Raw genomic sequence first — 16,176 nt, forward strand, 5'->3', positions numbered from 1 at the left:
TTGGTGTTACAGGAAAGGTTTTGGGGCAACATTAGTAAAACGAGTCAAGAAAGCAGGATCTGATTTAATCAGTAAAGTCCCACGGGTATGTCTTTCTTTGTGTACTTTGTAAATTTATCATTGATTATAATTTTATAATCTTAAAGTAAGTAGGTAATGTTTCTAGACAACATTTCAACATTAGAAGGAGTGAAGAAGTGCAATGATGCCTGTCGTACCTCCCCAGAACTCTGCTCACTAATTGACTAACAGTGGTTGTCACAAAAAACTGTGACATACTTAGAAGCCTTATCCAGTTGCTCCTTTGCATTATCCCTCCTTCTTAGGGATTGAATACACATAATGCGCTATGGGGTTCATAGGTGATACCATCATGTTGGTCAATGGTAGCCATGCAGAAATTGAAAATATCCATCGAAAACTCAACCAGCAGCACCCTAAAATTAAATTCACAGTGGAAATTGAGAAAGACACTATCACTAACTACTTAGCTCTCTCAATTGACAGAGATAATAATTGCCACACACTTGGTAGCTACAGAACTAATAACACTTCTGGCATTATTATAAATACCAATTCCTGTCTTCCAGTGGCTCATAAACTAGCGTTTTTCCATTCAGTAATTAATAGGTTAAATAACCTACCATTAGAAAAGCCAGCAATTCGAAAAGAACTTAACACACTTTGTTATATAGCGTATACAAATTATTTTTACCCCAACATAATCACAAAATTATACTGCAAATGTAAAACATGAAAACAGAACATAATACATAGTGAATCTCCAACAGAATTAATGCAATTTTTAAGATTAGATTAGATTTACTTTCATTCCAATTGATCTGTGGTGAGGAGGTCCTCCAGGATGTAGAACAGGTCAGAAACACAACACATGACAAGTATTTACAACTCAAACAAATAAGCTAATGTACCATTCCACAGGTCCCAAGTGGAATTATCATCATTTTTTAATGAACACTATATGAAAGAATCATTTTACAAATACGAATGCACTGAATTTAAAATAAAAAAGTTTTATTTATAAGGTAATAAACATGTAATACAACTACTATAATACTAATTTACAATGAATACATTACTACACTAAAATGGTGCAGAAGTTAGATTGTACTTACACACACACACACACACACACACACACACACACACACACACACACACACACACACTTATTTACAGTGAACACATTACTGCACTGAAATTGTGCAGAAGTTATTTTGTACTTATACATATAAGTTGGTTCTACTGAGAAATTCATCAATGGAGTAGGAGGAGTTGGCCACCAATAAATCCTTTAGGCTTCTCTTAAACTGAATTTCATTGGTTGTTAAGCTTTTTATGGCCGCTGGCAAACTATTGAAAATGTTTGATCCTGAATAATGCGCACCTTTTTGTACAAGACTAAGTGACTTTAAATCCTTGTGCAGATTATTTGTATTTCTAGTATTGATTCCATGAATTGAGCTATTGGTTTGAAAAAGTGATATATTTTTAATGACAAATTTCATTAAAGAATAAATTTATTGGGAAGCAGTAGTTAGTATCCCAAGTTCCCTAAACAGGCTTCTGCAGGATGTTCTTGAGTTCACACCACATATAACTCTTACTGTACGTTTTTGTGCCTGGAAAACTTTAGCTTGACTGGATGAATTACCCCAAAAAATAATCCCATATGACATTATGGAGTGAATGTAATCATAGTATGCCAGCTTTTTCATTTTTATATCCACTATGTCTGACACAATTCGCATTGCAAATAGAAATTTGTTAAGACGCTTCAGCAGATCTGTGGTGTGCTTTTCCCAGTTGAATTTATTATCAAGCTGTAATCCCAAAAATTTAACACTGTCCACTTCTTCTATGTGCTTGTCATCATATGTTAGGCATATACTCGTGAGACACCCCTTACAAGTTCTGAACTGCATGTAGTGTGTTTTTTCAAAGTTAAGTGAAAAGGAATTAGCTGGGAACCAGTGATTAATCTCCACAAATATTTTATTAGCTGCTCTTTCTAAGACCTCACTTGATTTGCTATTTATTGCAATGTTTGTATCATCGGCAAACAAAACAAACTTGGTATCTTGTAATGTTACTGATGAAAGGTCATTGATATACACAATAGAAAGTAAGGGCCCTAAAATGGAATCTTGTGGGACCCCACATGTAATTGGTTCCCAGTTGGATGATGCCCGATAGCTTGATACATGTCTCTTTCCTAATAAGACCCTTTGTTTCCTGCCAGACATATAAGATTTGAACCATTTTGCAGCATTTCCTGTTACGCTATAATATTCTAATTTACTTAAAAGGATATTGTAATTTACACAGTCAACAAATGCCTTTGACAAATCAAAAAATATACCAGTTGCCTGTAGTTTTTTATCTAATGAATTAAGCACATTTTCACAGTAGGTGTAGATAGCTTTCTCAATATCAGAACCCTCTAGAAATCCGAACTGTGACTTTGACAGTATGTTATTTGAGATAAGATGGTTATAAAGCCGATTGTACATTACTTTTTCTAAAATTTTTGAAAGTGCTGGCAAAAGCGAAACTGGACAGAAATTTGATGCTATTTCTTTATCTCCGTTCTTAAACAGTGGCTTAACTTCAGCATATTTTAACCATTCAGGAAATATTCCACTGATAAACGACTGGCTACACAGATAGCTTAATATGTTACTTAACTCAGAATCTCATTCTTTAATTAGCTTTGTTGATATTTCATCATACCCACTAGATGTTTTTGATTTTAAAGATTTTATGATTGACATTATTTCTGCTGGGGTAATGAGGGTCAAATTCATATCATGGAAGTTACTTGAAATGTCTGGTCGGAGGTATTCCATACCAGCATCTACAGAACTTGACAACTCCATCTATTCAGTAACAGTTACGAAAAGTTCTGCAACACTATACACATCTGTCACCAATGTATAATTTACTCTTAATGCTTTATGTCCCTCTTCATGTCTGGGATCTACCGGTCTCCTCCTTCACTATATCCCATATTGTCTTTATTTTGTTATCTGATCTAACTATCTTTTCCTTGTAATATATTTACTTTGATGTCCGTATTACAGTCTTGAATATTTTGCAGTATTTCTTGTAATGTGCTATAGCATCAACATCGGAACTGTTTCGGATTGACAGATGCAGTTTTCTTTTTGTTTTACAAGATACCCCTATTCCTTGAGTAATCCATGACTTTTTTTGTAGACTTTGCTCTAACCTTGGTAAGTTTTTGGGGAAAACAGTTTGAATGTTAGATATAAAGAATGCATTAGAGAGAATGAATGTAATCAGTCAAGCTTCTTTCTACACTTGAAAAATCAAAAGCACACTGTTGATATGATCGATAATGCACTACAGATTCTGCACAGAATACCAAAGTGATTTGCAATGAACATTCTTGAAGAATTAGAAATTTTCTGTACTGGAGAAAATACCCACAAGAAATGTTAAACGAACCTACAGAATTTAGACACAAGTACTACCTCAAAAAACTTTATTAAACTTTAAGTACACGAAAATGTATTTCTTGGAAGTAACATATGCAACAACCAAAGACAGTTGTAACAAGTTTAAGTTAATAAAATAATATCACTGTTCATCTCCACACTCTTTATAAACTGCATTGTAAGAGCGGAACTATCGAACTGTTGTCATGTCATGATTAACATTTTCATTTCAACATCTTGACATCACTTACCGTCTTATTAAAGCAGTGACAGTTATAAAACAGTCCGCTAACAATGTAAATGGGCATCACATCACTCTAGACATGAGTACAATACAGCTACATTAATGTGAATGACATTGGCATCCATACCTGCTCTCACCAAAATTGTGATTGCAGGCACTTGAAAATGGCAATAAAGCAGAAGCAGTCTATTGTAAATATAGATCACTTATTATAAGCAGCTATTTGGTGGATCTAATCTGATAATCATGTCTTTATCAGGCATATGTTGTGCTGCTGGCCCTAAAGAAGAAATAGTCTTTTTTATTACTTTGAGCTGTATTTACTAGTGTTGGATAAAAATAACTGTGCATTTCTAGGCTTTAGCTACCACAGAATTGCATTTGTGTGTGTGTGTGTGTGTGTGTGTGTGTGTGTGTGTGTGTGTGTGTGTGGGCAGGTGTGCAATAGAGAGAGAGAGAGAGAGAGAGAGAGAGAGAGAGAGAGAGAGACTACAGTTTAAAATAAATTTGTAAATACATAGAGAAACAGTCTGTGTTACCTATTCTTTAAATGCAAATGTTTTATGTTAGGCTCGATCATGACTGTTGTGAATATCAATTGAAACTACAAGTTTACTGTAACAAGTCACAATTTATAGTTTCAGGTGTTACCTGTACTTCTTAAGATGCAATAAATTTATCAAGCCTTGGGACGTGTGAATTGAGGGCAGAGTGGATGGGGGGTGGGGGGGGTGGGGGGGGGGGGGGTGATGTAAAGAACGTGTGTTAGTATAGTGAGATTTTTTGCTCAATATTACTGTGTTAATTGTATCTTCATTTTTAAATATCTTTATTTTTACAGTCGCGCCAATCCTGGCATGAGGATAGCCAACAGGCAGAAAGTCAGGGGAGAAGCTCAGTAGGTCCTGAATCATCAGAAGGTGGTAATGATTCAGATGTCAGTACAGATGACATGCAGTCTCAAAGAACACCTCGTAAGTCTTCAATTCATTCTTACTTCTTCTCCTGCATGTGACACAGCCTCCATTCCTCATTGCTTAAAGACACACAATACTGTCTCACTGTTTCTTAGATGTTTAGTATTGCATTGTGTGACTAATTATAATGTGATGCAACATATGGTATGTGTGTTCAGCAGGAATGCAGAGCATAATTTTTTAAATAACTTTTGATTTTAAATGATATATATGCTTTTCTACAGCATAATTTTTGCTTCATGTGAACTCTTTATGGTTTTTGTCAGTATTATGTTGTCTGTTCTGAGGATACTCTTACCATGTCTGTGCCATTTGACGAGCCACAAATTTCTCCTTGATGAATGTGGAGTTCGTCAGCTTGGGAGCAATGAGTTTCAGTCGTCTTCTCTAATTTTATACTCTATTTGTGCCTCAGTGGCCAACATATAGCACAATAGACAGTTGTGTGTCACAGGGTGCAGACTGTGAGGATAGTATGAACATCAGTTAAAAGAAATCTCAGCCTCAAGATCATTATAATTGCCAATGAGGTGAATAGTGACTGAGATGAAACATTCATAATTGAGCAACATTTGGGGCCTGCAGTATCCCAGCTGCCTTAGAAAAATTTAGAAAAGTGAGGCTCTTTAGAGACTAGGGGATGTAGCTGTTTGGAAGAGGGATCGAATTTTCCATTCAGAAAGACATTCAGTATATTGTAGGTACTCTTAAATCTATAAAGCAATTTCGAAATGGAGCAATTTCAGTGGAAAAATTGACATACTCTCGCAGAGCACTAAATTACCTGGCGATAATCCAGCTACCATTGAAGTTCGCAGGACCCATAATTTTAGTAAATGCACTCCTGGAAATGGAAAAAAGAACACATTGACACCGGTGTGTCAGACCCACCATACTTGCTCCGGACACTGCGAGAGGGCTGTACAAGCAATGATCACACGCACGGCACAGCAGACACACCAGGAACCGCGGTGTTGGCCGTCGAATGGCGCTAGCTGCGCAGCATTTGTGCACCGCCGCTGTCAGTGTCAGCCAGTTTGCCGTGGCATACGGAGCTCCATCGCAGTCTTTAACACTGGTAACATGCCGCGACAGCGTGGACGTGAACCGTATGTGCAGTTGACGGACTTTGAGCGAGGGCGTATAGTGGGCATGCGGGAGGCCGGGTGGACGTACTGCCGAATTGCTCAACACGTGGGGCATGAGGTCTCCACAGTACATCGATGTTGTCGCCAGTGGTCGGCGGAAGGTGCACGTGCCCGTCGACCTGGGACCGGACTGCAGCGACACACGGATGCACGCCAAGACCGTAGGATCCTACGCAGTGCCGTAGCGGACCGCACCGCCACTTCCCAGCAAATTAGGGACACTGTTGCTCCTGGGGTATCGGCGAGGACCATTCGCAACCGTCTCCATGAAGCTGGGCTACGGTCCCGCATACCGTTAGGCCGTCTTCCGCTCACGCCCCAACATCGTGCAGCCCGCCTCCAGTGGTGTCGCGACAGGCGTGAATAGAGGGCCGAATGGAGATGTGTCGTCTTCAGCGATGAGAGTCGCTTCTGCCTTGGTGCCAATGATGGTCGTATGCGTGTTTGGCGCCGTGCAGGTGAGCGCCCCAATCAGGACTGCATACGACCGAGGCACACAGGGCCAACACCTGGCATCATGGTGTGGGGAGCGATCTCCTACACTGGCCGTACAACTCTGGTGATCGTCGAGGGGACACTGAATAGTGCACGGTACATCCAAACCGTCATCGAACCCATCGTTCTACCATTCCTAGACCGGCAAGGGAACTTGCTGTTCCAACAGGACAATGCATGTCCGCATGTATCCCGTGTCACCCAACGTGCTCTAGAAGCTGTAAGTCAACTACCCTGGCCAGCAAGATCTCCGGATCTGTCCCCCATTGAGCATGTTTGGGACTGGATGAAGCGTCGTCTCACGCGGTCTGCACGTCCAGCACGAACACTGGTCCAACTGAGGCGCCAGATGGAAATGGCATGGCAAGCCGTTCCACAGGACTACATCCAGCATCTCTACAATCGTCTCCATGGGAGAATAGCAGCCTGCATTGCTGCGAAAGGTGGATATACACTGTACTAGTGCCGACATTGTGCATGCTCTGTTGCCTGTGTCTATTTGCCTGTGGTTCTGTCAGTGTGATCATGTGATGTAATCTGACCCCAGGAATGTGTCAATAAAGTTTCCTCTTCCTGGGACAATGAATTCACGGTGTTCTTATTTCAATTTCCAGGAGTGTATGTTATATCCTGCTGAGATTTAGTTGAGTATAGAGCAGAAGGGGCTTAAAGAAGAAAGACAGGGAAGAAGTATGAAAGAGTCAAGAATAATGAAATGGTGATCTAGAAAAACCAACAATTTTCATTCTCATATTTACCTCTCCTGTGCTGCCAAAATATGTAACAGCTGGATATACCCATGTTAAAGTGAGACCTTACATTTTAAATCCCATGAGATGTTTTTAAGTGTCATAAAAGGGGACATACTGGCATGAAATCCCATAAGATGCTTTTAAGTATTAACGATGTGGACATACTGCCGTGTCATGCGATGATCATGCAACCTGTGGTAAATTTGGAAAAGCTATGCAAGAGACAGTGAAACCTTGCTTAGAACCACCAAAGCAGAAAGCAAACTATGAAAAGGACAACTGAGCCACCAATCTCTGCATCATTTGTTCTACCAGACAAATCAGAAGCTGATCAGTCCACAAATGATAGGTAAATTGATGTATGCCTGGCAAGAGTATACCCAGTTCGGGGTAGGGGAGGACATCTCACCATCCCTTCCTTTCCCCGGAAGAAAGATTTCTTCACAAACTGAATTGGCAACTTTCCCTGTGAGACAGACAGTTCAGTATCAATTTGAAGAAAGTCAAAACATGAAATGAATATCAGCTAGTAGCAAATGGGTTCAGAGTGATTTGTTATGAAATCTCATTCATCATAAAACTAGCATCAGATCTGTTTCAGTAGACCCTTTTTGCCATCATCCTCAGTAGTGTAATGTGGCGGTAAGGGAGTCATTGGAGTACTCTGTATTTGTGGGCAATCTCACTATAATTTTGCCCCTTCTCCAACCCTGCAACATCGCATTCGGGAGGACGACGGTTCAAGCCCGCGTCCGGCCATCCTGATTTAGGTTTTCCGTGATTTCCCTAAATCGCTTCAGGTAAATGCTGGGATGGTTCCTCAGAAGGGGCACGGCTGACTTCCGTCCCTAATCCGATGAGACTGATGACCTAACTGTTTGGTCTCTTCCCCCAAATAACCCAACCCAACCCTGCAACAGGAGCACATTTGCCCCAGCTGATGTTAATGGGACTGAAGAAGATGACACTATGCATAGGCTTCAAATTCTTGATGGAGGGAATTGTATGCATGGAATTCTGCTGTTTGTGGTGTGTATCCCACTTCTTTTGGTAATGAGATGCACCATTGTGAGCATGAAATATTTTGAGGATTTCAAGCCTGCTGTTTGATTTCAAACTGACTGGATCCCTTATTGTACTAAACATCTTAAAACACCTGTCACAGATATTGGGGAGAAGACAGAGGTCTGCTACAGTTTTACAGATATTTCATGCAGTTCTGGTTACATTATGGGTACCAGGTATATGGATCATCAGGGCCTATCCATCGGGAAATAATACTACAAATGCCATTGACAAAAAGTGGATGAACCTGGTCACATTCGCCTACAATACCATTTCTGTTTCTATTCTTTCCATGCCCTTGTGCAAGCACAGTTATAAATATGCTGATGGAACATACTGGCAGAATGTAAATAATTTAGGAGTAAAGCTAACAAAATACCATGTAGTAGAGATGTCGAGTTGTCAATAGGCATATACACAAGACTGAAAACCTGCTGGCTTTTGGACAAATCTGTGACAAGTTCTTAATACTCTTAAGTTGTATAACATTAAGCATCTCAAGACTATATCATTTTAGCAAGTGTAATTCTCTCTGCAGAAAATTAATGGTAGTTTCAGGAATTGTCCATGACTGCTGTGTACTAGTACACAGAGGATCTCCCCACAGTGTCATATATACTTGTATATGTAATTGTGTTTGTATTGTGTTAAGTTGACAGTTGGAAAGTTTGTAAAATAATTTTCAAACCAAGTTTCGCCATTTCCTACTGCTTGCAAAAAAGTGTTTTCATGTCTGAAATGAGCTGTCACTTTGAGTGTACGTGACTTGCATAATGCAGATCAAATTATGATGAAGCAGCATTTCATTGTGATCACTGTTAACTGACCTGTGTAAGAAACCATTCCATACCACAACGAAACAACCTTCATTTTAGCTTAACTCCCATCAGTAGACACCAGTACTAATCAACTAAACTGACTAACTTCTTACAGTAAACCCTGAATTAACAAACGTGCTTTTAAGGAAATCTTGCTTTTAACAGATTCTGTCAATCCTGGCAAAACTCCCATAAGAACAGTGTTATTCCTCCCTGTTTTTAATAGACCCCCCCTATAAGAAAGTCAGCTTTTAAGAAATAATCATGAAACATTCTGGAAATTAAAATTCAATTTTTTCTCAAATCCTGACACTTCCAAGTGAGTTTAGATTTCTTCCAGTTTCACACAGATCTTCTCCGTCATGTGACAGTAGTGTATGATAACTGATTCTTTCAGTCAACATGTACCTATATCAAATACCATTGTGGTGATACTGGAAAGAGAGTTGAATGAATCGGAAATTGTTTCTTGCCCTGCATGCCAAGCCATCCTAGTTACATGATCTGACATTACAGCCACTGAGTTATGAAGCATGAACCATGAAGTCTTGCCTTTGTTATTGTTGAATTTATCAGTCTTACTTATGTGGAGTGTCCGCCCCCGATAGCTGAGTGGTCAGTGCGACAGAATGTCAATCCTAAGGGCCCGGGTTTGATTCCTGGCTGTGTCGGAGATTTTCTCCGCTCAGGGACTGGGTGTTGTGTTTTCCTAATCATATCATTTCATCGCCATTGATGCGCAAGTCACCGAAGTGGCGTTAAATCGAAAGACTTGCACTCGGCGAATGGTCTACCTGACAGGAGGCCCTAGTCACATGACATTTACATTTATGTGGAGTTATGGCCTGCAAACATAGAAAGCTCTAAATTCAGAAAAAGCTGTCATCCACAATGCCGAAGACAGTAACAACATAAAACTTTCTGACATGGTGAAGAAGTATGATTTGTACTGTCTTGATTGTGCAGCATTCTGAAAAACAAAAAAAGCATCGTTAATGCCAAAGCTAGTGTTCCTCTGTTTGTGAAAAGAACAACATTCACATGTCAATTTTCAGTGATATGGAAACTATTATTTTAAAATGGTTTCAAGGAAAGAGAAGTGGCTGCATTCCTATAAGTGGAAACATACTGCAATAGAAGGCTTGGGAAATCAGCCTGAAGGTTGTTGTTGAAAATTTTGGTCTGGTGAATGGCTGGTTAATCTTTTTTTTTTTTTTTTTTTTTTTTTTAAAAAAAAAAGAAAGTCCTAATCTCTTATTGCAGAATGTAAGTGGAGAGAGTGAGACTGTGGATGCAGAATGCGTAAACCAGTGGAATAACTTTACATTTGCATGATTAATACAGCATTATGAGTCTAGAGACTTTTTAAAACAGATGAAACTGGCATCTTTTACAATTTACTTACTGCAGAAACATATTATGTTACAGGAGAAAAATGCCATGGAAGAAAAAAATAGCAAAGAAAGAATGACTGCACTATTGTGTGTAAATAGTGATGGAAGTGAAAAGTTGCCTCCATCATTAATATGTAAATTTAAGTCTCTCAGGTCTTTTAAAACCATAAAAATGCTACCTTGTACAAGGAGAACAGCAATGCCTGGATGGCAGTGGAAATCTCTCTAAGATTTCTAAGGCATCTAGATGCCAAGATGAATGAATCGGGTAGGAAAATAGTGCTTGTTATTGACCAGTGCCCTGCACATCCCAAGGAAACACCATTTATAAGGAGTGTAGAAGTTGTGTTCCTTCCATGGAACTGCACGAGTCACCTGCAGTCTCTGGACCTGGGCGTTCCAGAAGTCGGTTACATTCTGTGATAGAAAGTAAGTGATGAGAGTCAACAGCAGGGGAAGCATATGTTTGTTTTTGCCTGTAATCGTGTGATACAACAGAATGTGTTTAATAATTCCACAAAGGCTAGTTGTACATCAGTTGCTGTTGAAGGTGACATTGTTCCTGAAGAAGAATGGAGGTGGCAAAGAAGAAGTAGAGGCCATTGCAGTAAGTTTTGCAGCTACTGTGCAAGGAATTATTATTGCCAGGAACTACTTTTCCTCTTTTAAGGTAGATGAGTCAATTCTAACAAACATCAACCAACTGGAGCAATAGCTCCTGTCACTACAGTATATGTGTAGGACAACCAAACAACACTTTGTGATTTTTTAAAAAGATAACGTGTTCTGCGTAAAGTGTGATGAGATTCTCTCTCTCTCTCTCTCTCTCTCTCTCTCTCTCTCTCTCTCTCTCTCTCTCTCTCTGTGTGTGTGTGTGTGTGTGTGTGTGTGTGTGTGTGTGTGTGTGTGTGTGTGTGTGTGTCCTGTATTCCAATCTGTAGCAGATTATTGGTGAGTTTGTATGTAATTAAATAGCTCTTAAATCACCTAAACAGCTTCAGTTATGATTCTGGGCCACTCCTTCCATGTACGTAGGCAAAACCCTCATTTAAGGGAATTTAGGTTCCCAGAGATTCATTGTATTTTGCTATAGTTAGTTACTTGAACATTTTATGGACAATAATCGTAATCTCTCAGTATGATGTGGACCCAGCCAGGCTCTTAAGCTACTTGTGGCCCTTTTTTCCATATAGTGATTTATACTTAATCTCTTCAGTTTCACCAGTAGGAAAGGTGGTTTATCCATTAAATATTTCTGTCACATGTAATCACATGACCTACAAGATCAAGAAAATGTAATTATTTTTAATAAGTAATGACTGGATTTTCCAAAAAGTTGTGTGTCATATATGACACACGTTAAACTCACATTACAAAATACCGGAAAGTATTATCATGGTCCTGCAAGGAGATAATATTCTATTACCAGTTTGTTGACAATAAAATAGGAATGGTTCAAGATAGACAGGACATGATTAAATGAATAGAAACACACACTTGCTGAACCTCGACATTATTTTACTGTTCTTCTGCTGCAGAAGTTATGGGAACAATGGCTAAATTCAGTAACTGATTATGCAGAGCACTGAAACCTGCTGAGGTAGCTAGTTGCACCTTAAGGAAGATAAGCAAACAATGGGTGCATCTGTCTTTGGCATTTCTTGGGTTGTGTATGCAGACAAAAGGTACCAGTTCTGTTTGTTGTATATGAGATGCAGGAAGCAAAGAGGTTAACTATCTTTGTTCAGTCTCTCTCTCTCTCTCTCTCTCTCTCTCTCTCTCTCTCTCTGTCTGTGTGTGTGTGTGTGTGTGTGTGTGTGTGTGTCCTCACTTCTTTCTGAGCCACTCTAAGGCTTAGTTATGGATAGTGCAGGTCATTTGTCCTTGTAGTATTGTGTTTATGAATGTTACTGTTGTTTTCAAACTGTCATTGATTGTTGGCAAAAACTTCAAAAAGGGGTATATGTCTTGTTAGGCGTTGTCAGTATGCCTAAGTGTTTAAAGAGCTTTCTAAAGCAACATCACATACTATTGTTATATTTACTTATTGATATGTACTTTATGTGTGACTCTTTTTCTTTGCACAAATACTGAAGTTATGATTTTCTTAGGGAACAGTTTTCCTAGTATACTTGTAAAGATATGAGTTTATAATCAGATTGTTTAGTTTGGCATAGGGATACCTCTTGCTACAGGTGCTTTTAATACCTCTCAAAAACTTATTTCTACTGCTTGAATGTGAAGCTGCTGGTGTCAGTAACCTGCTGTCTCACTGCACTTTCTCCACACTATAGTTACTTATTCTTGATGTACTTTCTTCATACTGCTGAATAGAATTCCATTGATGTTTCTTCATTAATAGTAATTTAGTCATCACAAATCTCCATCTTCCAACAGGTCAATCACTTGCCATGATAAGATCCAGTTTATATTCACTAACTGCAATCATTACAGTTTTATTTCAAGTGATGAGGGCAATTGAAATTTGTATATAATAGGTGCAGATTGTTTTAGTGATTGCTTGTGATTTTTATACAGATGCAACTGCATGACATTAGTGGATAGTGCTGCCTCACTTACTTCTTATTTAATGTGTATTACTTCCTTGTTTGCAGTAGGTTGTGAGAGTGATGTGAATGTCTGCAGTGCTGCATTAGTATTAAGAAGTGTTAATTCATTTTTTAAAGATACATTAGTAGAGTGGAAATGGAAAGTATTTTGAGTGCTATTTTTTTCACATAATGTGTTCTCATTACTCTGTTGCACGACTCTTGACTTGATTCATGTGCCAAACCCTGAACAAAGTCTTTCAGACACACGTTAGTAGATGGCGCATGGACTTTGTGCCAAGCTGTGCTTCCCTCTGGAGTTCAAAAATTTAAAAGATATGGGAAGTGGTTTTTGTTGATTGCAGTTCTACCAGTTAAAAGCTTAACATGTATTCCTATCCTTGTATAATCATAAATAAAATGTAGTGCATCAGTATATATTGCATTTGAAACAAAAACTTTCTTTCTGGTATTTTGCCAAAACATGGCATTTTTTAGTCCATAGCTGTGTATAGATTACAAGTTGATTCATGAAAAGAAGAAAACAGCAACCATTCACTATTAATAATACTATTTATTTACACAAATAACCCTACTACTGGTTTCAATCTGACAGCTGTTCATGTTTATATTACATATTTTGTTGTTGTTTACATTATTTTATTCTTGTACCAGAAACCTACATATTATGTACACAGTTGTGACTATATTACTTTTTCCAAAACTTTGACACTTCCAGTGCATTTTCTGCTACTTGATGAAGTTCATTTTCTGTGTGGGATGCTGGACACAGTCAGCATGGAAGCCTCTGATAAACAACTGTTACATTGAATATCATCTTGATCAGTGTAGCCCCATCTGCCCAAACTGCAGATCTCAGTCTGTTCCGGGACTTCCAGGTCATCCATTTCTCATCATAGCCAGGAGGTAGGATTTTTGAAACTCTATTCCAGCCAGAGGGAAGGTAGGTTGTAGCCCTCCATAGTTGCAACCTAGCTTTTGCAGCAATGGTTCCAAGTGCCATTGATGTTCTTATGAAACGCCTCCTTGATTTCAGCCATTGTGGGTGTGGTTTGTGCCCATACAGAGGATGCATTCTCTCTTTCTCAACTTCCTTTCTTTCCTCATTCATGACTGTTTCTCTTTTAAAAGGAGCTGCTGCTGTTCCTGAGAGGTGATAAAGCCATTGTCTGGTGTGAGATTTAAATCAGTCTGTTATGATACTGTAGGTGTCATTGAGAGCTATGTCTACCTGTGTGGCGTGTATTGAATTATACCAAGTAGGACATACGGAATAGCATTGTGCCATCGCAGAGGTTCGTATAGTTTCAGGTTGACTACCCCACTTTGATCTGGTCAGTTTTCCTAGAAGATTGTTCCTGGTGGAAGCTTATGAGCTGCAGTTCATGTAGTACTTCTTGAAACTAGGAGATCTATCAGGTGTCACTCCTAGGTATTTTGGGGTCTCATGGTGTTCCAGTTCAACAACTGACCATACTATTTTTAATGTCAACTAGCTTCCCTGTTTCTCAAATGAAAAGCACACATTTGTGAGATTTGGTTTAAGTTGGTTTGTGTTATCTTATCTGTAAAGTTCTTTAAGGGCATCTGTGAGGGTGTTCTCAACTGATTCAAAATCTGTGCTCTGGGTGGCTAGAGTAAGGTCATCAGCATACATTAGTTGCTGAGAACAAAATAGCCAGCAACTAATGTGAACACTGCCACATGTAATATAAACATGAATATCTTATCTGAAGATGAAGCCGTTGATCCGAAACTGTGTAACAGCGCTACAGTATTAGTAACAGTGTCTGGTTGCTGATTTGTGCTTTGTTAGAATCAATTTGTAAAAACTTCCTTATTGGCACTTAGAACCAGTCAGTTCCATGGTATGCCACTTAGCACATTCTTAATAATGTATTTAGTTTGTAATTTGTCTTCTTATTTTTCACTGTGATGCTATGAGCAACATAATTGTGTAGTATCAAAATACCTTATCACTTTTTTGTATAAAAATCAGTTATTCTGTTGCCATTATCCACCAACTTTTTATTTACAGTATCTGCTCCCAATTGCAGACAAGATCTGTGACTCTATGCACAGAAAGATTTTTGTAATTAGTAACTCTTCCATGTCTTCGTATGCATGAAGTGGCACTCGCCACTGTCTTTCAGACCTATCACTTGGGTACTGCAGTCTGAAATAAAAGAGTTCAAAATTGCATTTTTCAGCAAAATGTTTCAATTATGTATGTCTTCTAATTTTAGTTGTAACATTTTCAGGTACACTCGCTGACAATTTTACGGATAACACACTGAGCTTAGGAACAGCTGGAACTAGGAGAGCTGTGTATTACACAGAAGAAAGTAATGGTGTAAAGGAATCTGGAAATGAAAGCTATGTAAGAAATTTGAATAAATATTTTGCATAGGTTATTGATGCACTATTTTTGCTGGTAAACAGGTTATTCAGACAGAATTTATGTTTCTTACCTACCTCTTGAAGAGTGAAAACTTTCCACAGTTCAAAATCTTCCCCTCTTAGTGAGCAGACTTAGAACCATACTTACCTTGATAATCAGTAAAGGAAAGTTCAGGATGGCTGCTCCCAACCCCCTTGCCTTAAGGGCATGTTGAACAGTTGAGCACTAGACTTGTCCTACACATATCCCTACATCTATTCCAATCCTATTATCAGCATTTATGATGCCATCAAAGACAACCTCCCGTCATGACATCCATTATGTATATTCATTCCCCTCTTACCATTCCACATAAGTATTTCATGGGTATGACCATGAACAAACTATCCACTCAGATAAATATCTGGTGAGAAACTATTGCCAAAAGCTAGATAGACCACTGAGTTGCAGAGCTTGCTTATAATCTAATGTGGGTAGCTTTAATTTCTCCTTCACAAGCTGAGTGGGGTGTATACGACCCGGGAGATACAGGAAAAACTCAGGAATTTTTTCATCTGGGAGAAAACCGGGAAAAAGCCGGGATATTTTTAGAATTCTGGGAATTTTTCATTGGTTGAATTTTCAGTTAAATTTTTGTAATTTTATCCGGTAAGAATCGATGCTCTAACAAAGGATATTACTGTATCCCGCTACTGCAGAATAATACTTCAACAATAAAACATAAATGAGAGAAAAAAAAAAACTTAAATTGCAAAGGAAATGTGCCATATACAACGATAACACACAGTGCTCATGCAAGCGTCTGCCAATTGAAAATGTGTCAAAGGCTT

At 38.7% G+C, this 16,176-nt stretch overlaps 1 protein-coding gene across 2 annotated transcripts in view; it reads left to right on the forward strand.

The window, feature by feature from the left end:
• LOC126298586 (protein Daple) overlaps positions 1 to 16,176 on the forward strand; it is a 190,164-nt gene that overhangs the window by 145,272 nt on the left and 28,716 nt on the right. For both annotated transcript variants that reach the window (XM_049989958.1, XM_049989957.1), the window contains 3 exons: positions 13 to 85; positions 4,568 to 4,700; positions 15,207 to 15,325. In XM_049989958.1, coding sequence (XP_049845915.1) covers positions 13 to 85; positions 4,568 to 4,700; positions 15,207 to 15,325 — 325 coding nt within the window. The remainder of the gene's footprint in view (positions 1 to 12; positions 86 to 4,567; positions 4,701 to 15,206; positions 15,326 to 16,176) is intronic.

This window comes from Schistocerca gregaria, chromosome X (genome assembly GCF_023897955.1).
Source record: "Schistocerca gregaria isolate iqSchGreg1 chromosome X, iqSchGreg1.2, whole genome shotgun sequence".
Classification (NCBI taxonomy): domain Eukaryota; kingdom Metazoa; phylum Arthropoda; class Insecta; order Orthoptera; family Acrididae; genus Schistocerca; species Schistocerca gregaria.